The 26,161-nt window shown below is 45.7% G+C and overlaps 1 protein-coding gene across 1 annotated transcript in view; it reads left to right on the top strand.

Moving 5' to 3' along the window:
* Positions 1-1,520: 1,520 nt before the first annotated feature.
* LOC145416952 (uncharacterized) overlaps positions 1,521-26,161 on the top strand; it is a 43,231-nt gene continuing 18,590 nt past the window's right edge. Inside the window, exons 1-10 of the mRNA XM_080285803.1 lie at positions 1,521-1,704; positions 5,071-5,283; positions 9,323-9,426; positions 11,400-11,514; positions 12,098-12,213; positions 12,631-12,890; positions 13,330-13,517; positions 14,418-15,235; positions 23,427-23,525; positions 23,768-23,849. Of these exons, the coding sequence (XP_080141929.1) occupies positions 1,542-1,704; positions 5,071-5,283; positions 9,323-9,426; positions 11,400-11,514; positions 12,098-12,213; positions 12,631-12,890; positions 13,330-13,517; positions 14,418-15,235; positions 23,427-23,525; positions 23,768-23,849 (2,158 nt within the window). The 5' untranslated portion in view covers positions 1,521-1,541. The remainder of the gene's footprint in view (positions 1,705-5,070; positions 5,284-9,322; positions 9,427-11,399; positions 11,515-12,097; positions 12,214-12,630; positions 12,891-13,329; positions 13,518-14,417; positions 15,236-23,426; positions 23,526-23,767; positions 23,850-26,161) is intronic.

Here is a 26,161-nt window from a genome sequence, read left to right as displayed (position 1 = left end):
TTTACATTGAGTGACAAGCCAGATGTGTTTCCTGTAAGCCAAGAAACCATTTACAACGCTGGGTGGTAACCAAGTAACCAAACCATACGTGCTTCCTATACGTGTCAGCAAGTGGGTTGGTTGAGGGTTAGTGCCCCTCCCAGTAAAACTAATAACTCAAAGTCAAATGGCCACCCCTTACGGGATTATGGCGTCTGGCAATAGATAGATAGATAGAAAGACCACTAAGGTCGAATAAACAAAATAAATCGCTTAAGAAAAGGTGTTAGGAGGCTTCCTTACCAAACGAGAAAGCTGTGTATGGGCATTGGTATTCTTGAAACCATCTTGAGAATTAAGTCCTGGGGAAGAGGTATTAGTGTGGTATTACAGTGGTGGTATTACAGTGTGGTATTACAGTGGTGGTATTACAGTGGTGGTATTACAGTGGTGGTATTACAGTGTGGTATTACAGTGTGGTATTACAGTGTGGTATTACAGTGTGGTATTACAGTGGTGGTATTACAGTGTGGTATTACAGTGTGGTATTACAGTGTGGTATTACAGTGTGGTATTGCAGTGTGGTATTGCAGTGTAGTATTACAGTGTGGTATTGTAGTGTGGTATTACAGTGTGGTATTACAGTGTGGTATTGTAGTGTGGTATTGCAGTGTGGTATTACAGTGTGGTATTACAGTGTGGTATTACAGTGGTGGTATTACAATGTGGTATTGCAGTGTGGTATTACAGTGTGGTATTACAGTGTGGTATTGCAGTGTGGTATTACGGTGGTGGTACTACAGTGTGGTATTACAGTGGTTGTTTGACAGTGCGGTATAACAGTGTGGTATAACAGTGTTGTATTACAGTGGTGGTATGACAGTGTTGGTATTACAGTAGTGGTATTAGTGTGCTATTACAGTGGTATTATTACAGTCTGGTATTACAGAGGTGGTATTACTGATGTCGCAAGGGTAATGTATTTTTTTCGTTCAGTCCGTCTCCTACCAGACGATTTTATCCAGCTTCGGGCAGCCCTCTCGTACTGAAGGGGTTACTGGGGAATGCGTAGAGCGTGGCCTAAGGTAAAGTATACGCCATCGGACTGAAGGGGTTAGTCCGTATACCCAGAGTGGCCTTGTCTAATATTCTTACCATCAGAGAGTAAAAAAAAAAAAAAAAAATCATGCCAAACGTTAAACCCTCTAGACAGCTCACCTCTCTCTTTCCAGGCGAGCAGAGAAGCAAGGATGTCTGAAACCGAAATAAAGTAGCTGCTGATCCACTGCTTGAAGTTAGGAAAATTGAAATTTAACAAGGCCTGATTACCCAGATTGTCTTGTTGTACTGTAGTCAGTAGGGGTAAATCTAAGCCTTATTCTTCTTATTCAGGTGTTCACAGGTGCGAGGGTGTTCCAGGTTCAAGTAAAGCACCTGCCGATTTCTTACATAAAACTGGGAAGATTGAAACTTCTCAAAAATTAATTGTTTACATTTTATGCAACCCTTATCCAGGTAATATGAACTAATCTACGACTTCTCCAGGTGTACAAGGAACAAGAATGGCCGAGGTTCAGGTAAAGCAGCTTCCGATTCCCTGCATAAAACTTGGAGAAGGACCCCATTGGGTGGAGGAGCAGCAGGCCCTCCTCTTCGTGGATGTGTTTATCAAGGCACTCAGGAGGTATTTTGTGGACACCGACCGTCATCAGATTCTGCATATTGGTAAGTGAAATCATACACTAGTTTTACCATGATTATTATCGCTATTATTGTAATCATTGTTTTCATCAAAGCTATCATACAGTGCTGCTAACCTTTCAGTCGTCATCATCATCATCATCATCATTATCATCATCATCATCATCATCATCATGAGATTGTGTACACTAGCCGCACCTCAGGCAATGTTTCAATGCTTTCCACGATTATCATCATGACCAGCAGCTGCTGCATTCGACGAGATTACGATCCTAAGTGTGTGTGTGTGTGTGTGTGTGTGTGTGTGTGTGTGTGTCTCCTTAACCTTTACTTACCCTTTCAAGGTCATGGCTGATAAGATAATTGAAGCTTCTTAGTCACGCTGCATATCCATCAGACCTTCAATACCAGGACTTTTTTTTTTACCCTGATCGTGAGAAAGCTGTGCATGAAAACTGTGTACTTATTATTATTAATATTATTATTATTATTATTATTGTTATTATTATCGGATACGTTTATGTGAAGCTGCAGAACGTGGTGAATGTTTTTGGCGTATCCAATAGAGCCAGGATTTCGGGGGCTTGAATGATGAGTGAATGGAAGCGTGGCCCATTGAACTGGGCAAATCTGGACTGTCTGGACATTGCTACTCCTCACTCTGCCCTAGGGTAGGAAAGGAGGTCCGGATGATGATGATGATGATTATTGTTGTTGTTGATGTTGTTGGTGGTGGTGGTGTTGTTGTTGTTGTTGGTGTTGTTGTTGTTGTTGTTGTTGTTGTTGTTGTTGTTGTTGTTTGTGGTTGTTGTTATTATTGTTGCTGTTCTGCATGGAGAGAACTGCATCACGTGGCGTCAAAGACAAAAGTAACTCTGGCGGACTGCAAGAGATGGGCAACTTCAGCCTGCAGTCCACTGGGTTCACGTTTCAGATTAGCCTGAGACCACAACAGCTACAACCTTCACCACATCCATAACATCTATCCACAACACTCGTCTCAGGGTGTACTTATCCCTGTGCTAAGTATAGCTACTTATTGTTATGCTAGGTGTTTTTAGGTCGACTTCTCGTCTTAGAAACACCAGCGGTAGAGCCGGGGTCCTCTTTCGAGACCGGAGCTAGAACACACAACGAGAAGAGCAGGACATAAAAACTCTGGACAACAACCTTACACGTGTATTATCATAATTACAACTCCCAGTATACAAGATTAATGTAAGTTACACACAATGCACTATTCAGTATCAAATGCACTGGGCAGACTAGAGGGTTTTGACTGGATTGCGTTGTATCAGTATCACGCAGGATACTATCCAGCCGTAGGGGCATTAGACGGACACTGTACACAAGGTGGGGGTATGTCTCACACAGTATGTTGTTTGGGCTCGAGTGCACAATATGAATATAAGTATCACGTCATATACTATGCGGTGGTTGGGGCACTAGTTGGACACAGTACACAATATGAATGTAGAAAACACACAGTATACTCTTCAGTCACCAGAGCACTAGTTAGGCACCGTATACAACATGAGTACTAATATCACAATATGCACTAGTCAGTCACTGTTGCACTGGGCAGGCCAGAGGGCTCCGACTGGGCTGCAGGAGTCAGTTGGGCAAAAGGTGTCGGCCAGGTGTTGGAGGGGTCCCGTCCAGTATCCCTTCTCGTAAGGGCCACACTACGACCCTCAAGGGTGACGTCGTCTACTGTGGGCTGCTGCTGGGCGTGGTGAGATGCCCTCTGCTCGTGGGGCCTTGCCGGGTAGTCTGGTCCTCAGGGCTCAGGCCAAACAGAGAGAGTAGGCACACTTGTCTGCACCCACCCTGGGGAGGAGGTCACTGTCATCTAGGGCTGGGGAGGTCACGCCCCGGGGTTACAGAGGCATCCTGGGGAGTCCGGCATCTGCAGTCTCCCTCCCGTTGGACGGCCGTCAGGGTTGGGCTGCGGCGTCGCCTCCGGCAGGAGTCCATCAGCTGGTAATCTCCTACGGCGCCGGCCGGACTACACACACTCCCGGTGACATCACGGAACCTTGCCACACTTCTTCCAGGCAGGAAGGCTCCTCCTGGGGGCTGCCTCTGTGTAGATAAACGGAGGAGCATCCCGCTTGGCTGCAGGAGGGGTGAGCCAAGCAATCATCCTACGCAGGGGAAGTCTCAGGGGATGAGAGACTCTGGCTGGCGTGTCTCTCCTTGGCGCGGCTAGAGGCCATCGCCAAGGACCCGTGGGCAACAGGAGGAGCGCGGCTAGAGACCATCCCTTCCCTGTCAGTGCGGCTGGAGGTCGTCACTTGGGCCCAACTTTCTGCAGGACTGGAGCAAGGTGCGACTGGAGGCCAACACCTGACCACAGGTTCGGCTAGAGGCCGTCACCGGTGTCCTGCACGGGGAGTGATGTGCAATTGAGGTGTGGACGGAGGCCGTCACCTGCCTGCGGGTGCGGCTGGAGGCTGGCACCGGTGTCCTACTCTCGGAGGCGGCTGCAGGAGAGGGGGCATTACCTTCTCTCCCCAAGTGCGGCTGGAGGCCGTCACCGGTTTCTGCAGGAGAGGGAAAGTTGGCAGCAATTGAGCAGCTAGAGGCAGTCTCTGTATTTATGCGGCTAGAGGCCGTCACTTGTTTCGTGAGGCTACAGGCCGTTACAGGGGTGCTGATGCGGACTGAGTATTCAGCCTCACCCTGAACCTGTCGAGGGCTGGTCCAGTTGGAGGGTAATGTACTCAGACTGCAACATTCCCACTGGGTCCATTCCGGGGAATAAGAACCCAAAGTAATCGGGGACATAGGTCCATGCTGCCTTGGCAACGCGCAAGCCCTCAGAGCCTTTCCGTGGTCCCCTCCTTGGGGGGGGGGTCGCTATGTCCTGGTGGTGCTCGGTTGCCATGGCAGGTATTTCACTTATGCTATACGTAGGTACTTTCATAATTAACTGAAGTGCTCAAATGGGACATATTTTTCTTCAGAGTTAAAATGAGATTAAAACTGCTTGTTAGGAGGGTTGTCGTTAAACTGGATGGATATTGCAAAGACATCTCACCAGAAATATGATATGAGTTCCCCCTTTCACAGCCTTGGTTTTTCTTGTAACCACTGGAGCTTTGAGAGAATGTGAACCTGTGTGTTTAAGCTAGAGTGTCATTTTCATCCGTGTTTACCAGTTCTGTCATTTTCCCCATCGAGCAGCTAATCATTCCATAAACTAAACAGCATCATGTATTACCACAGATGACGGCGGATCGCAGAGACGGTGAGCTTCGTGATCCCAGTGGCTGGTGATCCACATCTTATGATGAAGTGCTTTATTTGCACGATGATTATATTGCTTTGCAACAGGTACAGCCGGGAATTATTTACTAAGCAGATTCCTATATTATATTGGCACAGATGACGGTGGGTCAGCAGAGACGGTGAGCTTCGTGATCCCAGTGGCTGGTGATCCAGACCTGCTGGTGACGGGTCTGGGCAACACACTGGCTCTGGTGCGGTGGTCCCCCTCAGACCCCGACACCCACACCACCACACCCACCACACTACACACCACCACCGACGACCACTTTAACGATGCAAAGTGTGACCCACAGGGACGACTGTGGGCAGGTATGTACCCACACCACCACACCACACACCACCACAGAACACCGTCACCACCACACCACACCGCTATACACCACACTCCACATCACCACATTCCACACCAACATCACACCACCACCACCACACCACCACACCCACCACACCACCACACTCCACAACACCACCACACCACCACACTCCACAACACCACCACACCACCACACTCCACAACACCACCACACCACCACACCCACCACACCACCACACCACCACAACACCACCACACCACCACAACACCACCACACCACCACACTCCACAACACCACCACACCACCACACTCCACAACACCACCACACCACCACACTCCACACCACCACACTCCACACCACCACACCACCACCACCACCACACCACCACCACCACCACATCACCACCACCACATCACCACCACCACCACACCACCACCACCACACTCCACACCACCACACCACCACCACCACACCACCACACTCCACACCACCACACCACCACACACCACACCACACCACCACACCACCATACCACCACACCATCACCACCACATCACCACATTCCACACCACCACCACTACATCACCACACCACCACACCATTACACCACCACACCCACCACTCCACCACACCCACCACACCACCACACCATCACACCACTACACCACCACCACCACACCACTATACCACCACTACACCACCACCACCACACCACTATACCACCACTACACCACCACACCATCACACCACCACACCACCACACCACACCACCACACCCACCACACTCCACACCACCACACCACACCACCACACCCACCACACTCCACACCACCACACCATCACCATCACACCACTACACCACCAAACCCACCACACCACAAAACCCACCACACCACAAAACCCACCACACCACAAAACCCACCACACCACCACCACCACACTCCACACCACCACCACACCACAAAACCCACCACACCACCACCACCACACCACAAAACCCACCACACCACCACCACCACACTCCACACCACCACACCACCACACACCACACCACACCACCACACCACCATACCACCACACCATCACCACCACATCACCACATTCCACACCACCACCACTACATCACCACACCACCACACCATTACACCACCACACCCACCACTCCACCACACCCACCACACCACCACACCATCACACCACTACACCACCACCACCACACCACTATACCACCACTACACCACCACCACCACACCACTATACCACCACTACACCACCACACCATCACACCACCACACCACCACACCACACCACCACACCCACCACACTCCACACCACCACACCACACCACCACACCCACCACACTCCACACCACCACACCATCACCATCACACCACTACACCACCAAACCCACCACACCACAAAACCCACCACACCACCACCACACCACCACACAACCACCACCACACTCCACACCACCACCACACCACAAAACCCACCACACCACCACCACACCACCACACAACCACCACCACACTCCACACCACCACCACACCAGCACACCACCACCACACCACACACCACACCACAACACCACTATAGCACCACTCTCTCACCACACTCCACACCACCATACCACCACTCTCCACACCACCACACCATCAAACCACCACCACACCACCACCACACCATCAAACCACCACCACACCACCACCACACCACTACACTCCACACCACCACCACACCACTACACTCCACACCACCACCACACCCCGCCACCACCACACCACCACACTCCACACCACCACAACACCACCACCACACACCACCAACACACCACACTACCACATCACCAACACACCACACCACACCACCACACTCCACTTCACCATCACACCACCACACCATACCACACCACATCACCACACTCCACTCCAACACCACACCACCACACTCCACTTCACCATCACATCACTACCACACCACCACCACATCACACCACCACACTCCACTTCACCACCACACCATCACCACACCACCACTACACCACGCCACCACACTCCACTTCACCATCACACCACCACCACACCATCACCACACCACACCATACCACACCACCATACTCCACTTCACCACCACACCACCACACTCCACTTCACCATCACACCACCACCACACCACACCACACCACCACACTCCATTCCACCACCACACCACCACACTCCACTCCACCACAACACCACCACACTCCACTTCACCATCACACCACCACATTCCACTTCACCACCACACCACCACCTCACCACCACCACACCACACCACGTCACACCACCACACTCCACTTCACCACCACACTCCACTTCACCACCACATCACCACACTCCACTTCACCACAACACCACCACCACACCACCACCGCCACACCATCACCAAACCACACCACACCACCATACTCCACCACCACACTCCACTTCACCACCACACTCCACTTCACCACCACACCACCACACTCCACTTCACCACCACACCACCACCATCACCACACCACCACCACACCACCACACCACCATCACACCACACCCACCACACCACACCCACCACACCACACCCACCACACCACACCACACCACCACCACACCACACCACACCACCACACCATCACACCACCACACCACACCACCACCACCACACCACAACGCCGACCACACCACCACACCACCACACTACCACACCACCACACTCACCACACTACACCACCACACTCACCACCACACTCCACACCACCATCACACCACCACACTCCACACCACCACACCATCACACTCCACACCATCACTCTCCTTGCGACCACACACCACACCACAACACCACCACACGACCACACTCACCACACTCTATACCACCACACCCACCATCACACTCCACACCACCATCACACCACCACACTCCACACCACCACACCATCACACTCCACACCATCACTCTCCTTGCTACCACACACCACACCACCACCACACCACACCCACCACATTCTGCACCATCACTCTCAACACCACCACACCCTCCACACCACCACACTCCACACCACCACACCCACCACACCACCACACCCACCACATCTACCACATTCCACACCACCACACCCACTACATTCCTCACCACCACACCCACCACACTCTACGCCATCACACTCCTCACCACCACACTCCACACCACCACACTCCACACCACCACATTCCACTCCACTACACTCCACATCACCTCTCGTTTGTGTTAGTGCGCGTCCACACGTGTACTCGAACATATTTTGGCAACACGGCAAGTAACATGTTGGGGAACATGTCTGCATCAGTATTTGGACAGATGTATGCAAACATGTTTCAGTGCAGCTTGGAACACTGGCAGCAGAGGTGATGGGATAAGTGTGTCCATACCAGGCAGCTGAGACTTCATCATGATGTTGCCAACATGTTTGCAGCGTGTTCGTTACTGTGTTGCTTACATGTTGCCAACACTTGTTTGAGCACACGTGTGGAAGCGCACTTAGGGTCCTCAGGGTTTCAGTGTCTTGTGTCTTTATATTTAGAAGAACAGCAGAATAACCAAAATATCAACAGACCTCCCAAACAAGAAGAGATGTGCCACCCAGACCTACACCTGCCTGAAGTGTACCCAGGTGGCTCTGCTAAGTACACATAACCTGGGGCTGGTGAGGGGAGCCTTCACTTGGTAGCACCGAAATGACTGGGTGGTGGAGTTGCCAGGTTATACAAGCGTCCCTCAATCCCCTCCCGATCAGCCAATAGGAGGATGGTGTGACCGAAAAACTAAAAAATGGCCTACAGTCCTTTGGTTCACATTTAGATGAACCTGGTACTGCAACAACTATTACTGTTACACATCATCAGCGTCTGCAGCTTGTGTCTGTCTTGTTTTGTATTTAGTAAGTAATGTTCTGAGTATTAAGAATGGGCAAAACATTTGAGGAGTTTCATAGCAGTTATATCTGATGTCACCTTCGTACCTTCCTTTGCAGGCACCATGACGCCTCTGGGGAAGAGTGGAGAGTTACTTGAGTTTCATAAGTCTTCCCTCTTCAAGTTCGACAAAGACCTGACCTGCAGCAAATGGGTTGACAAGGTGGGGCTCTTGTCTGGGCATAAGGCGTGGTCGGGTGACATACTATACTCTTTCCACTTTAACTTGGCCTAAAATTGCCATCTCTTCATCTTGAATTCTAAACTGTAGCAAGATAACACTAAAACATGGTGGTATACTCTGCTCAAAATTGCCATCTCTCCTTGTTGCATTCTGAGATGTATCAAGCCATCAACAACATTCACAAAGAAGTGCTATGGAAAGGACGTAAAGCCATAGTATTATTCCGCCAACGAGCTACGGGAAACAGGCTACAAAAAACAAAAACAAAAAAAAAAGCTATCTCATTTTTGTCTCTCCACTAATTCAGGGACGAAAAATAATATATAAACTGGCGGGCACTGAAGACTTCTTATGATGAAAACAAACCAGCTTATAGTAGTGATAGGCATGATTAACACCTTGAACCAGATATGTTTTCTTAGTTTCGTCTTGCCGTTTTCAGGTTTCATTCACTTCAGAAAGGCATCTGTTCTTGAATGAGTTAATGAAGACTGTGTGCATCCTCTCAGTTCGAAAAATATCTCCAGCTTCAATTAATATCATCTGCAGTATGAAGGGCAAGAAGAAATAAATAACTAAGGAGATAAAATGAAAATAAAGACCAATGGAGCCACAGAGAGTAGTGGAGATTGAAACATGAGATAAAAGGATAGAAACGGAAAAGGAGGAGACAAACAGAGACTAGAAGGACAGCCTAAAGGAAGAAGAGAGAACTGAGAAGGGGAACTAAAATCATAAAAAAACTCATTTACTCAAAGTTTAGTTCATTCTCTTCACTTAGGCGGAAATTTTCGTCTCTTTGCTGCCTATTATTCGTAGCTCAGTGTCAGGCTTAAGACAGTATCCCTAAATCCTTCCCACAGCACCTCTTCGTGACTAGCGGCACTTCCTAGCGTTAATCTTTTGTTATAGCTCAACAGTCTAGATTAAAAGGTGGCAATTTTACGCCTACATAAATTGAACAGAGTATTATTAAGAATATCCCATAATTATGTTGATACCCTTTTTACTGTAACTTGGCCTAAGACTGCCGTCCCTCCATCTTGCATGCCGAGTTATAACAATAGATTAACACCAGATATGATGCTAGTCATGAAGAAGTGCTACGGAGAGGGTATAGAGCTGTAGCATTGTCACATTCCGTCACTGAGCTACAGGAAATTGCCTTCAAAGGGACGAAAATCTGATCCAATTTAAGATGAAAGGAGTATAGTTCTCTTAAACAAGTTGATGGTTCCTTTAGTAATGGGGTTAAGCAACTTGATTTACGGTCCATAAAATTGACGTTGTTGTGGCGTGGCTATCCTTGTCTTTAACTAAAAATCGCAAACACTTCCAAGGAGCTTCTCTAATATCTTGTATGATTTTTGTTGCCAAGTCATTTGTAATAAAGAACAGACACTACGATGCATAAAGCCTTGCAAGTGTGAGACCTGTCAGATAAATACGTAGATTTTTATTGATAGATAGACAGTTAGGCTGATAAATAGACACTGATACTGATAGATAGAATGATAGATAAATAGATAGATAGATATAGACAAATAGATAGACATACGCATTTGTGTGTGTGTGTGTGTGTGTGTGTGTGTGTGTGTGTGTGTGTGTGTGTGTGTGTGTGTGTGTGAGAAAGGGAGAGAGAGAGAGAGAGAGAGAGAGAGAGAGTGTGTGTGTGTGTGTGTGTGTGTGTGTGTGTGTGTGTGTGTGTGTCTGTCTGTCTGTCTGTCTGTCTGTCTGTCTGTCTGTCTGTGTGAGAAAGGGAGAGAGAGAGTGTGTGTGTGTGTGTCTGTCTGGCTGGCTGGCTGGCTGGCTGTTTGTCTGTCTGTCTGTCTGTGTCTGTGTCTGTGTGTGTATGTGTGTTGTCTGTGTCTGTGCGTACTACAGTAAAAATATTTCCAACATCAGTATACCAGAAGGTAAATTTGACTTACCTGTATCTGACGGTATTCCAGGTGACCATCTCCAACGGGCTGGCTTGGAGTCATGACAAGAAATCCCTGTACTACATCGACTCCCCTGCCAAAAACATCTACCACTTTGACTATGATGATGCAGCAGGAACCATCAGTGAGTGGGTCTCAGAGTGCTTGCTGTATACAGTTTACCAGGGGCGGATCCAGTGTTTTGGAAAGGGGGGGAGGTGATTGCTACAATTATCACGTTTGTACTAATGCTGACTCATAACCCAAATTACTAAAAATGTATCACCAAATCCCTCTTGTTAATGTCATGATGTTCTCATAACATTTATTTAAGATATTTATTGCATATTTTGTGGTAAGTAGCGTTATTCTGTTAGTACAGTATAATATATAGTTATTGCCCTGCTGAATATAGGATAGCAGACGCCCCCCAAGTCGCCCCTAATACCATGTCTAATATAGAGTGAAGAAGCACAAACAGACATACAGAAAGATGGGCCCTTAAGGATGAAGGACTAACGGTGATTCTTGGTTAGAAAAGGCTTACCCTTTGAGGAAGTACACCCTGAATGAATTATCCTATGTGTACCAGGGAACGTCGCCCTGTGTAGCTGCCTGGTGTGTGTGTGTGTGTGTGTGTGTGTGTGTGTGTGTGTGTGTGTGTGTGTGTGTGTGTGTGTGTGTGTGTGTCTTTGTCAGTGCCTGTGCCTGATATTGGTGTGGTGCAGGTAACCAGCGTGTTCTATTGTACTACGAGGCAGCGGGCCTGACTGACCAGGTGCCTGACGGCATGGCCATTGACGTGGACGGCAACCTGTGGGTGGCCTGCTTCGGCGGTGGACAGGTTAGTGACCAAGTGGCCAGTGGCCAACTGTAAGTGTTAAGTGGCCAGTGGTCAACTGTAAGTGTTAAGTGGCCAGTGGCCAACTGTAAGTGTTAAGTGGCCAGTGGTCAACTGTAAGTGTTAAGTGGCCAGCGGTCAACTGTAAGTGTTAAGTGGCCAGTGGCCAACTGTAAGTGTTAAATGGCCAATATGGCATTTAGTAACATCGAGGCTGATTCCCTGCTCTGCCTTAGCCTTAACAAAATATATTATCGACATACTCACATAAATTCCACTCCTACATTTACAAGGAGCATCACTGCCTACAAAAGCCCATGTTATCATTAGTAACAATGCGGTACATGTGTGTTGAGATTAACTGGACCATTTTTTCCTTCATTCAACCACCCTGAGTGCTTTATGTGTTGGTTCTTGCAGGTGATCTGCGTGGATCCCCAGGCAGGTCGTGTGATACGCAAGGTGGCGCTACCGTCACCTGAAGTCACGTCGGTGTGCTGGGGCGGCGCCGACTACGCAACACTGTACGTCACGTCAGGCAAACTCAAGCTGTCTGCTGAACAGATGGCCGCCTGGCCCTCCGCTGGTGGCACCTTCGCCATCACCGGCCTCGGAACCAGAGGATTACCCCCATGCAACTATAAGGTTGACCTCAACAAGCTCAAGGACAAGATGAAAAAGTAATCCTCAGCCTCCACCTATACCTCCACCTCCACCAGACCTACTTATTGGCAGATGGACACAGACCACTGCCACCATTACACACACACACACACACACACACACACACACACACACACACACACACACACACACACACACACACACACACACACACACACACACACACACACATGGCTTCCTGCATTCTTGTGGGATGAGGGTTGCATCATTTTTCATTTGTTGCTAATGTTATTGAATATGAATACATTTATAGACATATATTTTTTTCCAAATGATTGCTACCATTAAATGTTATTTGCTTCTGTTGATATTTCAGTATGTTATCATTAAATGGTATTTGCTTCTGTTGATAGATCAGTTAACCTGTCCAGGCGTGTAATGGAGACACAGAAGGTCTAGAGCAGGGGTTTTCAACCTGGGGTACGCGTACCCCAGGGGGTACGCAAAGGGTCTGTCAGGGGGTACGCGCTCTCCACGCGTCGTTTGGGTAGGGGCCCGGCTGCCTGACTTGTACTGTACGCGTACCGGACAGAGAGAGTTGCGCGAGGTGTTGCTGGGAACGCACCAGTCACCACCCAACAGCCGTGGAATTGAGATTGACTGGTGTTGCTGTTTTTTGGCAGGTTGGTCTCTTTGTGGCTACTTTCTTTGCTGATATATTAATATCGGAATGCTGTGTCTTTTTCAATAACATTGTTATCGCAAACTGCATATCGTTGGCAAGTATAATATTGTTAAGTAACCCTGACTTATTCTTAATGGAAATGGTTATGAAATAGAAAACATTACATAGCATTTCCTATGACCCAAGTGGTGTTGTGCAAACGATTTACTATAGCGGCGATGTGTAGTCACGATGTAAGATCACCTTAAGTGTGATGTGTGGTGTGACTGTGTGACATGACTGGGTGTGATGTGGAGTATCAGAGTACGGTTTGGCCAGAGCTTGGTAGTTGTGTGATGTGTCAAGTGTGTGTGGATGTGAGTGATGTGGGGCATTGTGTACTTGTGATAATATAATCGTGTGCTAATATAATATTTTTTTGCTTGCGTTAGCATGAAAAATCACGTAGTTATTTCCTTTCCAGTTGTCTGTTTCTATGCAATTAATTGAATATACGTGATAAGTTATGCCACTTGAGGAGTAATTTTCGTAATTTCTTATACCGTGTAGTGTAGTTTAACTTTCACGTTTGCCATGGTCTGATTATGAGTCGTATAGTTTATTTGTCGTTATTAGCATTTTACAGCAAACTTTTGTATATTCGGGTCCCATATTTTTTATTTAATGTTGATTCTTTTTTTTGCGATAGTAAATTGGGTAACGAATTTTTTTTCACTGCACAATTTATGTTGTTAAAGATGTTTCTTGATAATACATTGCAATGCGGTAATATATATAACAAAACCCCATAAAATGCTTATAATTTTTTTCGGTGTAGACTGCAATAGCGTAGCTGACATGGAGGCTCAGAAGAAAAAATGACGCTACAGTGAGGAGTATATAAGGTTTGGATTCACAGTCATCATTAAAGATGGAACTGAAATGCCTCAGTGTGTCATCTGTGCCAAAGTACTGTCTCCAGCAGCCATGAAACCAAGCTTGCTCCAACGACATTTGCACGGTTGTCACCAAGACCTGAAAGGAAAAGATGTGGACTACTTTAAGCGCAGAGAAACCATGCTAAACCGCTCAAAACTGGATCACTCAGGCAGTTTTCATCAGTCAAATAAAGCTGCTCTTCATGCTTCGTATGTAGATTCTGTTCATGAAACACTCCTATATCACACGGAGGTTCGATGGTTATCTCGTGGAAATGTTGTCAAAAGAGTGTTTGAGTTAAAGGACGAGCTGGGATTGTTCTTTAGCTGTAATGACAAGAAGGTAACTCAGGTTTATCTTGCGAAACTGAATGATCCAAAGTGGATCACTGGCCTTGCCTATATTGTTGACATATTTTCACGCCTAAATTTTTTGAACAAATCTTTGCAAGGAGCTGATGCTGTTGTCACTGACGCTGTTGACAAATTGAAGAGTTTTCAGATGAAGCTGAAACTGTGGGAGACAAAAGTAAAGAAAGGAAATTTTGAGATGTTTGAGGCACTTGCTGAGAGGCAAGACATATCAGACCAGATGGTAAACTTAATAGTGCATCACCTTGCCTCACTGCAAAGTGAAATGAAGAGATACTTTCCTGATGTGTCTGAAGGAATCTTGAAGCTAATTAGAGACCCTTTCCATACAGATGTTGCTTCTGTCAATGATGAGATTCAGGAAGAGTTTATTGACTTTGTGAATGACTCCAGTGCTAGTGATCTATTTGAGAAAGAGTCTTCTTTAGTCAGGTTCTGGTGTAAAATATCCAAGTCATATCCACATGTCGCAGAGGAGCCTCTTCGTTCTCTGTTACTTTTCCCATCAACATATTTGTGTGAAACTGGGTTTTCCAGCTTACTTGTCATAAAATCAAAACTAAGGTCTCGACTGAATGTGGAAGCTGACCTTAGATGTGCTTTAGCAAAAACTGCTCCTCGGCTGACTAAGCTAGTTGATGAAAAACAGTTTCAGCCATCTCATTAACTTCCTTTGCAACTCATGCAATAATAATGTATTTTGTTTTTGCATCTCAGGCAAATAAACACAGTGGAATGTTTATCTGAGTTATTGTTGTCCACTTTATACAAAGTGAAGGGGGTACATTACTGACATTAGAAATACCAAAAGGGGTACGTGGGGATAAAAAGGTTGAAAACCCCTGGTCTAGAGGAACAGACAAGGGTGGAGTTGGAGGCTGGGTGACGCTAAGCACTGCCACGGCATTTGCCCCAATGGAGTGTGTGGTTAATTTCGTGGTGTGTCAGTGTTAAGGTACGGTACAGTCAGGGAAGCAAAAATCCAGCCAATTTTATCCGAATATCATTGAAAATTACCCAAAACATGACCGAAGCCTTAGCCAGCCTAATCTATGTCTTAGATGATTCGGGTTTTCCACGGTATATCCACCAAACTATAGGAAGATACCCAATTCCTTGACGGTATTCTTTCGTTTGCCAGGTGGTCAAGTTGTACCAGTTCCGCATTGCTATATCGTGACCTCGTCATGGTAAAGCCCCCGTCACACATTCCATAATCGACCCACGATAGCGCCACTAATTCAGTTATTGGCCCTGTCGTGAAATGTGACCACGATAAGCGCCGATAACAAACAATGTCACGATAGTTGTATGTCATGATGGTCATAAGATACCACGATAGTGCAATGACAGAGTCACGACGGTGCCAGGAACGTACCACGATAGCGTCAAGAGTTATGCCCACACGCCCCACCCCTCCCTGAGCATTTAACCCCTACACCGTGGGCTTGTTTACCAATGTTTTGCGTGTCCCGCGAGGTTATTCGGGCTCCGACAGACTCTCAAAAAAATTTTGCCAAAAATCAGTTATTAGTCCTAGAATAATAAAATTACACATGCTTATGGCACATACCTTCACCTTTCTCCTGGAATGTTTGTTGAGCCTTCGTCATTACCGTAGGACTTGTGGAGGCCTCTGAAGTAGGGTAACGAAGTCTCCACTTTACACTTCCCGACAACCCGTAATATGATTACCACAGCCAGATACAAACACTATAAACACTATTCTATAATTTTCAAGTAGTTTGGGATCCATATTCCAAAAAAAAAAACACTGTGAAAGCAATGGAAATTACGAGCGCGTCTGATCGTCGCACTTGCGCTAGTTCGCTCTAGGTACTCCGTCATTTATTATTCATAAAACCCCTCACACTTTATACTTCTATTACTGTATCACACTTATATATATCTGGAGTCTTTTTCCATAAGTTTCCTTCAGTCGTATTAGTTTATTGTCACTGAAGTCATTCAATTTTTCATTCAGTAAAATACGTAGAGAGCCACGGATTCACTTACACTGTTATAACAAATTATTTGTACTCACATTCATATATTACTAATTACTTACATTACTATTTACATTTTCTATTCTATTTTCAATATTTACCCTTCTATTTTACTTACACTATGTTATTCACTGTCACTTTCAGTAAGATAAAACTATAATACACTGTTCAATCATATGAACTGAACATCCATTGCTTTCACCTGCTATTTACACATTATTCACACATTATTTACACATTATTTACACATTATTTCCAAATCATTCTGCTTCCATACTTGCACTGTTAGAACTGCTTCTGGCTGTGGTAATCGAAGAAGCAGGTAACACAGAGGGGAACCTGGCACTCAGCGCACTGCCAAGAGGTGCGTTTATGCTCAGGTGTGCGGCGGGTGGTATGCGCACATACCTGACACCTGCGAATCGCAGCCTTCCTTTTCCCTGTGGCAGGCATAAGCTCAAGTCTGTGCCGATCCATATACGCCCTCTGCTCAAGTCGGTCGGGAAGTGTTACTGGATGGCGCCTTGGAGTTGCTGCTGTCACCCTACCATATCTTTCCAGCAGCTGCTGGACACAAGTCCTGGCGAACAACTTCAGGGAGAAGGACTTGGGTGGCTTGACCTTCATCTTGTACAGGATGAAGGCGTTCAGCATCGTCATATCTATCAGATGCAGAAAAACTTTCCTGTACCACCTAGTATTCTTCCTGAGGCAGTCAATCTCACCAATCATCATATCGGACTTGTCCACCAGCCGCATGTTGATATTATAGTCCAACACAGCATCAGGTTTCATCACAGGTTCGCCTGTCCTACGGTCGACCTTCCCACTGTCTCTCTTCTCCCCCTTATGTACGGTGGTGAGCATGTGCACGACCCTCTTGTCATGCCACCGTATTGCCAGCATCTTCTCACACTTGCGTAGGTGCACGTCTCCTCACTGCAAGGTTCCCGCCTCTGGGAATTTGGGGAAGTGGGCACGATTACTTTTCACAGTGCCGCAGGAGCCAATGCCGTGCTCAGAAAGGTATTTGGCAAGTTTCGGTGCTGTATAGTAGTTGTCTGTATACAGCACATGATTCCCACCAAAATACTTTTCTAGGAGCCCTTTCACTACACAGCCTGAGAAGCCAAGGGGGTGTATTTTATCCAGATCGACAATGCTGGCTGAATATATGACGAAGTTAAGGATGTACCCCGTCTTACAGTCGCACAGTACAAAGAACTTAATTCCAAAGCGATGGCGTTTGCTTGGAATGTACTGAACAAACCAAAGACGTCCTCTGAACAAAACCAAGGATTCGTCAATGACAACCTTCTGAAAGGGGTGGAAGAATGACATAAAATTATCCTTCATTCTGCTCGGAATCTCCCGGATCTTCCAGAGTGGGTCGGTTTGGGAAGGTACATCGTTGTCGGCAAAGTGCAGGTTTCCCATGATGTTCCGGAAGCGATCTCTGGCCATGTACTTATTGAAGGTGGGTGAGGGTAGTAAGGGGTCCATGGACCAGTATTCTTCCAACTCATGCTTCTTGGAGTGTGGCATGAGAAGCATGAGGGCAAAGAACACATACAGCTCCTGCACTCTCAGCATGGACCACTGTTGCATCTTGGCTGCACCTGTACCACTTACAGCACGTTGTGATTCATACCTGTTAGTCTCATCACATAATTATGTGCTGCATGACTTCGTCATCTAGGAGGGCCAAAAGGTAGTCGACACACTCAGCATTTTCGTCCATAGTGAAGGCAGGCTGAACTCCTGAGGAGCTCTCATCAAAAACTAGATTTTCTGGCACAAAATCTGACCCTTCCGTCCACGCGAAAGCGTCCAGGATTCCCTGTCGTGGCGGTGTAGGGCGGGTGGTGGTGGTGGTGGTGGAGGTTGGCTGTGAGGGAGGTTTATCTCGGTCAAGGTCACTCGCACTGACCCTAGGTTGCCGTACAGCACTAGCAGCCCTTACCCTACTACACTACTTTTCACTCTCCTTGATTTACCTCTACCTCTACGGCCTGCCTTCACTGTTGATGCTGGTGGTGACTCCGACGACGAAGACTCCGGAGATAACTCAGCCGACGATGATAAAGAAATGAGTGAAGTGGGGCTTGGGGAACGGGGAGGTGAATGCACTCGTGACTCATGGCGGGCTGGGTCACGTGGGGGCATTGTTCTGGGGCTAACACGCCGCCTTTTCGCTCCCTTCCCAAATTCCTGTCCTTGCTGCACTAAAGGCTCCTTTCCCTTGGAGCTAGACACTGATTCACACACTGTAGCACTCGTTGTTGCTGTTTCTGGCACGATAACCTCACCCAGCTCATCACAAGATTCACCCGAATCGTCATAGTCACTGTCCATCATAATCATGGACAATTCTGCCAGTTCACGTGCCACTGCAGAGTCACTAAGGCCTTTCCTGCTTGCCTCACTACTTTTCTTAGGAGTAGAGGTCACGGGGCCCTTTGCAATGGGCACAGAAGCGGCAGGAATGGCGAAGCACGAGTGCGACATCGTTTCTCTACAGCAGAGGAAAAGGAACTAAATGCCACGGCTTATCTGAGAAGGGAAGGGTTGACATTGACACTTTAGGCTGACTGCTGCTGACTTACAGGCTAATTTTTTATAGGTAGAAAATCTCGGCAATACATAAAGAAATAGGTAGTTCCAGGTGAATGTAAATGTCAATTAGGATTCTCCCTTCCTTTCTGATATATATTTTTATTACAGACATCAATTACAAGGCATAAATCAAAGGGGAAATTACCATGGTAATGTAGCAAATGAATGCACGTGAGGTTTTGTCAGGTGATAATTAGCCAATTTCTGGTGTATAACACTATCACTTACCTGTTTTTTTTTTTTTGGTATATATTATTTTGTATAAGTATAGGGCATAGGGCTTATTTCAATGGATGAAATCTGTGGAAAAATCCAGGAGAAATTTGCGTAGCGCAGCGCGGCGTGGGAGGTGAGAGGACAGGGTAATGGAGGGCAGGTAGGGAGGGGAGTCACGAAGGGGGTAAAATTGCTAAATTGTCAACAATGGATGGGAGTACAGATGAGATTTGGAGTGCTGACTAGTGTTGGACATTGGCAGTACTGATAGATGATACAAGCCACCACTTGAGAGCCCAGGATAAACCAAAATAACACAGAATCACAAAAGTGACGCCCCGCGGTATGATCCATTGTGGCCGAGCATCACGAAAGTGACGCCCCGCGGTTAAGGGGTTAAGCTGGATCAGAGAGACGCACAGTCCTGTCCTGTCTCAGCTGCCAACAGGGTTGCAGGGAGGTTGTTCTGCCACGTGTGCCCGCGCGATTGCCAAATCACCGAGGCCGTGAAAAGTACGTAGGTCTATCGTGACTCTATCATGACCCATAATTAGCTATATCGTGACTCAATCGCCATATTCTTAGCGTCATCGTGACTCCGTCTTAGGACCATCGTGACACGTGTGTATTAACTGTCAAATGATGGTCAAAATTATTAGCTCTAATATTGACTCATGCTTGCATCTATTGTGATGCACTCGGTATAGTAAGGCTATAGTGACTCACTCGTAACGTTTTTTTTTTTGTCATGACAGAGTCATGAAAGGACATAAGACAGCCACGACAGGCTCACGTAGCTGCAATGAAGATCGCGATAGGGTCACGTAAGACTTACAATAGTATTACGTTTCCCACAAAAATCGTGGAGCTTCATGATAAATTAATCCTTGCGCTACTATATCATGGCCTCGGCCGAGTGCGTCACGAATGTCACGATCGGTCACGATAGACCCCGAATCAGGACCATGATGCCGCTACTAACTGAATTACAAGTAATAGTGCTGGCGTGGTTCGATTATGGAATGTGCAACAGGGGCTTAAATAGAAGGCGTTCAGCATAAAATTTATACACCATTTCCTCGGTATTTTACTTATACATTGTACCTGAATTACTTTTTTTTTTTACAGAGGATGAACAGAAGAAGGAAAATAAAATAAACAAAATTTCTTGTAACCTGCCGATGCAAAATGTTTATGTGTTTAAAAGTTGTAGGAAACACAAAATATTGCAAACACCCTAATGGAACTTGAGGCTACAGTAGCATCATATTTACATCAAAGTAGCAGAAATAAACTGAAATATATAGGACTATAACAGTAGTTGTAGTTATAACCCCAGACTCATTTGAACGTGAACCCTGTGGACTGCAGGGCAACATTTCCTTTGCTCTGCCGTCCACCTTTCTCCGTTCAAGGGATAGGAGGACCTTAAGGGACGTTTGTATAACCAGGCACGTTCACTGCTTAAAGATGTCCCTCTCCAGCTCCCGTATGGTAGTAGAAAAGTTAAATGTTACTTTCACAGTTTTAAAACGCAAAGACTGAAATCACAGACACTTTTTGGAACAACTGGACTGTGCATCATTGAAGGCTTTGCTAGTGAGGTAATGCCAGGATTTCAATGGTTTGGGTGTTGTGTGGATGACTGTGTGACCTGGTTCATTGGGCACGCCGTTTGAGAGTTCTGTTTTTCTTTTATCATTTGTTTACTTTTTCTTAGATCTTACTTCATCCTTTTTCGTTGATCATGATGATGATGATAATAAAAGAGATATATGATACACGAGATATATGAGTAACCCTTGCTCACTTTCGTCTTGATATTGTTATTCGAGAAAATATGATGATGATGATGATGATGATAATGACTAGACCCAAGGAACAGTACATGATACTTGCTTACATGTACTTACAGTATAACTGCTCACACGCCTCTTTGTTCCTGGTCATCATTATCATCATCCTAACCTTTCATTGACCTTCACACTGCATATTCTGCTGATAATAAATAAATCTGCGTAATGATGAGAGCAGCAGTGATAAGGCAGTGGGCAGACGGTTATCTTCAGTGCTCTGCTTAACCCTCTACCGCCACCACCTTCACACTCTCTCTTCTCTCTGCACAGTAAGTTGATATGCTCTTTATTATAACACACAGGCTCCTATGACTCCCTCTCAGCTGAATAAAATCGTCTGAAATAGAGTACAAAGAACTGAAACAGATTACCAAGAACTGTCCCGACATGGGAGGGTTAGTGTGTATATTTGGAAACAGTACGGGGGGGGGGGAGGAAGTGGGAGAAAGGATGGACAAAAAAAATCATGGAGAGACAATGTTTATTGATTTTACTGGAACCGGATGGAACAGGCTAAGCTGATCAGAGTGGACAAGTAGGGAGAGGCCTTCACCCATCAGTGTATGTACAGCCATGTGCAAAACCTCGACGACAATCCATTGCCAGCACTGTGTCCTGCCATCCATATTTCTCATTCATCTCCAGTCGACAGAGTATCCTTCCATGTCATTCTCATTTCGTGTGTGCTTCATATTGCTATAACAGGTTCATGTAGCACCTTCACAAACATAGGCAGATGAGAGATAGGTAGATAGATCGACAGATAGATCGATAGATAAATAGATATGATTCTGGACTTGGACCTTTTTTGTTTTGGTAGCCTTCCGATTTGTTCATATAATCATGTATCATAGCCATAGCTTCTGTAACAAAACAGCCACGAGACGACCACTATACCTCATACCAATTAATCTGGCCAGGCATGTATGGCAACACTGTTCCTGCTGAGATTCTGATTGGCTGGAGGTGTTTGTTCGCTTTCGTTGTTGCTTAAACCGATACTCTCTTTATTATCAGATGTGACACTGAGTTGTCGACAGTACAATCGTCAAAAGCAATAAGAAATCCGTTATATACTTAACAACAATGAAATTTTCGTTTGAAGATAGAGATATGAGTCAACAAAGTAATTGAACAGTCCAAGTCAAAGTCAGCATTCGAACAATTCCTTCAAATCTCCGACATTCCTTAATATAAAAGAAAATTAAGGAAACCTGGTTAATCTAAGCATTGGTATAACACACATTTAAATTATAAGATCAGTCCGCACCCTTAAATCGTGCCACAACTCTGAATAATTAAAAATTCTAATGAAAAGACGAGTTCTGCGGGGAGGGAGGTTTGAAGAAAGCACAGAAATCAAAGTAGGCTAAAGGAAAACTATTTGATTATATATCATCTATTATCACAGTACGGACTGATCTTAAAATTTAAATGTGTGTTATACCAATGCTTTGATTAAGCAGGTTTCCTTAATTTTCTGTTATATTAAGAAGTGTCGGAGATATAAAGGAATTGTTCGAATGCTGACCTCGACTTGGACTGTCATAAAACTTTGTTGACACATATCTCTATCTTTAAACGAAAATTTCATTGTTGTTAAGTATATAACGGATTTCTTATTGCTTCTGACGATTGTTTGGTCGACCAACTCGGTATCACATCTGATAATAAAGGAAGTATCGGTGTAAGAAACAACGAAATCGAACAAACATCTCCAGCCAATCAGAATCTCAGCAGGAACAGTGTTGCCATATATGACTGGCCAGATTAATTGGTATGAGGTATAGGTTTGTTGCTGTTTACTTTCCTTTGTACTCCTTTTGTAGCCTACTCTCGTGACACTCCTTCCCGAGAGACCCAGTAGTCCTTCAGTCCAATTTTCGAAACCCCCACAGCATAGACCACGTTTCCCCTCCGTCAGGAGACCACACAAGGGAGTATGTCTGCGGTGGAGGTGAAGCAGGTGCCTGTGCCGTGCCTGCAGCTGGGGGAGGGTCCACACTGGCTGCAGGACCAAAAGGTACCATGTTCACAAACTTTCCTGACCGTACACTGTGCATAAAGTCGTTTTTTATTTTTGTTAATGTTATATATATATATATATATATATATATATATATATATATATATATATATATATATATATATATACGTACCGTACACCAGCTACAAAACATGTCGAGACAAAATTATTCTTGGTGATAATTGGTAAGGAAATTTGTCCAAGGTTGGTTAATATCCTTCATAAATATTTGCCCACAGGCTCTGCTGTATGTTGACATCCTGAACAAGACAGTGTGGCGGTACTTTGTTGACACCGGCAGTCACGAGACGCTGAAAATTGGTGAGTGGCACACACACACACACACACACACACACACCTTATAATTTCGCATTCAGTGATTTACCTCAGCCTTCTCTTTTACATAACCACTGTGCTTGAGTCAAACAGGATGGTCCATATATAGGACTCCTTTATAGAAACTCTCTTGATGGTATCCTATGTGTTGTGGGCATGGCTCAGTCTGCTGGTGTGGGTGCAGGTGTGTCAGTGGGAGTAAGATGCGAATAAATGATGCTAGGTAGACGTTGATAATCCTGACTGAGCCGTCCCTGCAACACACGAGAAATAGCCCGACGGAGAGGAAGAGGGCGTTATATAATGTAGTAACCAGACTGAAACTTATCAAATTCATCACACAGTCCTTGCCGAGATTCGATCCTGGGCCCTCGCGCTTCATTGGCATGCACGATACCACTGAGCCAAAGAAAGGATCCCCTCTTTACCTCTAGGCAACATGGGCTTTTATACACCCCATTACAATAGGACTACCCTTTATATATGCAGGTGAATCATTTAGATGCAGGTGACTCATAATATGCTGATGCTCACAAGGAAGATGGAAAACTTTAAATTTCTCAAGCACTTCCGTGTATTCATATCATCAGAGGTGAAGACAGAGGTGACGACAAGAATGAGCTCGGGAAATTTCCTATTTGTTTTTGGGGGAGGCGGTGGCAGAACCAGTAGAGAGGCGGTCTGCAGTCCAAATAGACCCAGGTTCGAATCCTGCCTGGGGCAGGGAACAGTTTAAGGATTTTAATTTCTTAAAAAGGAGACTTTTCTGATCTACCAGATGACCCGCCGACATGTCATAAAAGTACCCCCCCTAATACCAGTACACCAGTCCTGTATGAGACAGGCCTAGCATGTTTTCAGTGTGGATGGTGGGTGTTAGCGCCAAAGTGGTGACATGTGGAGATGTAGGAGGTCAACTAGCCCCAAAGAGGACTACTGGGACTTGGGAATAGGCCCTGAAGCCTCTGCCTAGAGTCAGACACGTAAAAAAAAAAAAAATGTGTTTCCTCTGTATCTGTTGAAATGGTTGACATACCTCTGGGAAACTCGAGTGTGTGTGTGTGTGTGCATGTGAGTGTATGTTTTACACAAGATGATCAAAGGAAACAAAAGCAAATTAGATTTTTTTAATCCATACACCAGGTTACGGGTCTCCTCCATTCATAAAAAAATCTGTAACAGTAGGACATGAACTGCTGTACTTCAAAGTTTGGGAGGAAACTGTTCTGGGGAAGCGAATTCCAAAGGGATGCAGTTCGGGGAATAAATTAATTCCTATAAGCAGATGTTCTGCAGTATGGCAGTGTGACAGTCCAGTCATGAGTGCTACCAGATGCCCGTGTAGTGCGGGGGAAGGCGTACAAAGGTGGCATAATGGATGAAGCTTAGTCTGAGCATTTGCCATAAAAGTATCTGTAAAATTATGCAGGGAAGGCAACATTTTCTCTTACTTGTAGGGGAGGTAGTGCATTTGTAATTGTAGGGTTATTAATAATTCTTATAGCACTGTTCTGAATTTTGCCCGGTTGTTTTAGTGCAACCTCTCCACATCCATTTCACAAGGGTGAGCAATATTCGAGCTGAGCCCAAATGACTCGTAAATTATAGCTATATGCTCGTCAATGAAGAAGTTACGGATTCTGTACAATAATCCAAGTTTCTTTGAGGCAGTTTTAGCAAGTGATCTGACGTGAGAGGTCAATATGGGGATACTGTTAAGTAAAACACAGCGAATTTCAATGCTTTTAGAGATAAGGATACTGGTTGCACAGAAGGTAAAATAGGAATCAGGCAATACCTGTCTATTAGTAAATTGGATATATTTGGTTTTCCTAGCATTATGTGAGACAATGTTATTTTGTCCCCATTTAGTGATCTTAAACAAGTCTTGGTTTATGGAGATGGCTGTGCTGACTTATGTGTTACAGACATCAAACTTTGTGAATGGGTGTTTAAGTGTAAAGGATCTATGAAGCGTTGAGCCAACTGCAAATGAGTGAGTGGAGTTATGGATGATACATATGAGATAATTAATATGAATTAGGAAAAAGGTTCGCCCCAGGACTCATCCTTGTGACATGCTGGCATTTATTATCTTTCTGTTGCTAAGATATGAGGAGAGCAGGGGGACAAAAGATGATAAGCCGTATCAAGGGAGTTTAGATAGCAGGGAACGGCACCACACTCTGTCAAAAGCTTTAGAAATATTATAGGCTACTGCATGGGTTTCTCCATGTTGGTCAATTGACTGATGGATGGTATGAGTCAGGAGATTGAGTATATCAACAGTGGATCTT

The sequence above is a fragment of the Coenobita brevimanus genome, chromosome 108, assembly GCF_032717465.1.
Source record: "Coenobita brevimanus isolate Jiangsu-jjx chromosome 108, ASM3271746v2, whole genome shotgun sequence".
NCBI lineage: Eukaryota > Metazoa > Arthropoda > Malacostraca > Decapoda > Coenobitidae > Coenobita > Coenobita brevimanus.
Note: the sequence above shows the minus strand (reverse complement) of the source record. Positions and strands in the feature narration are given on the sequence as shown.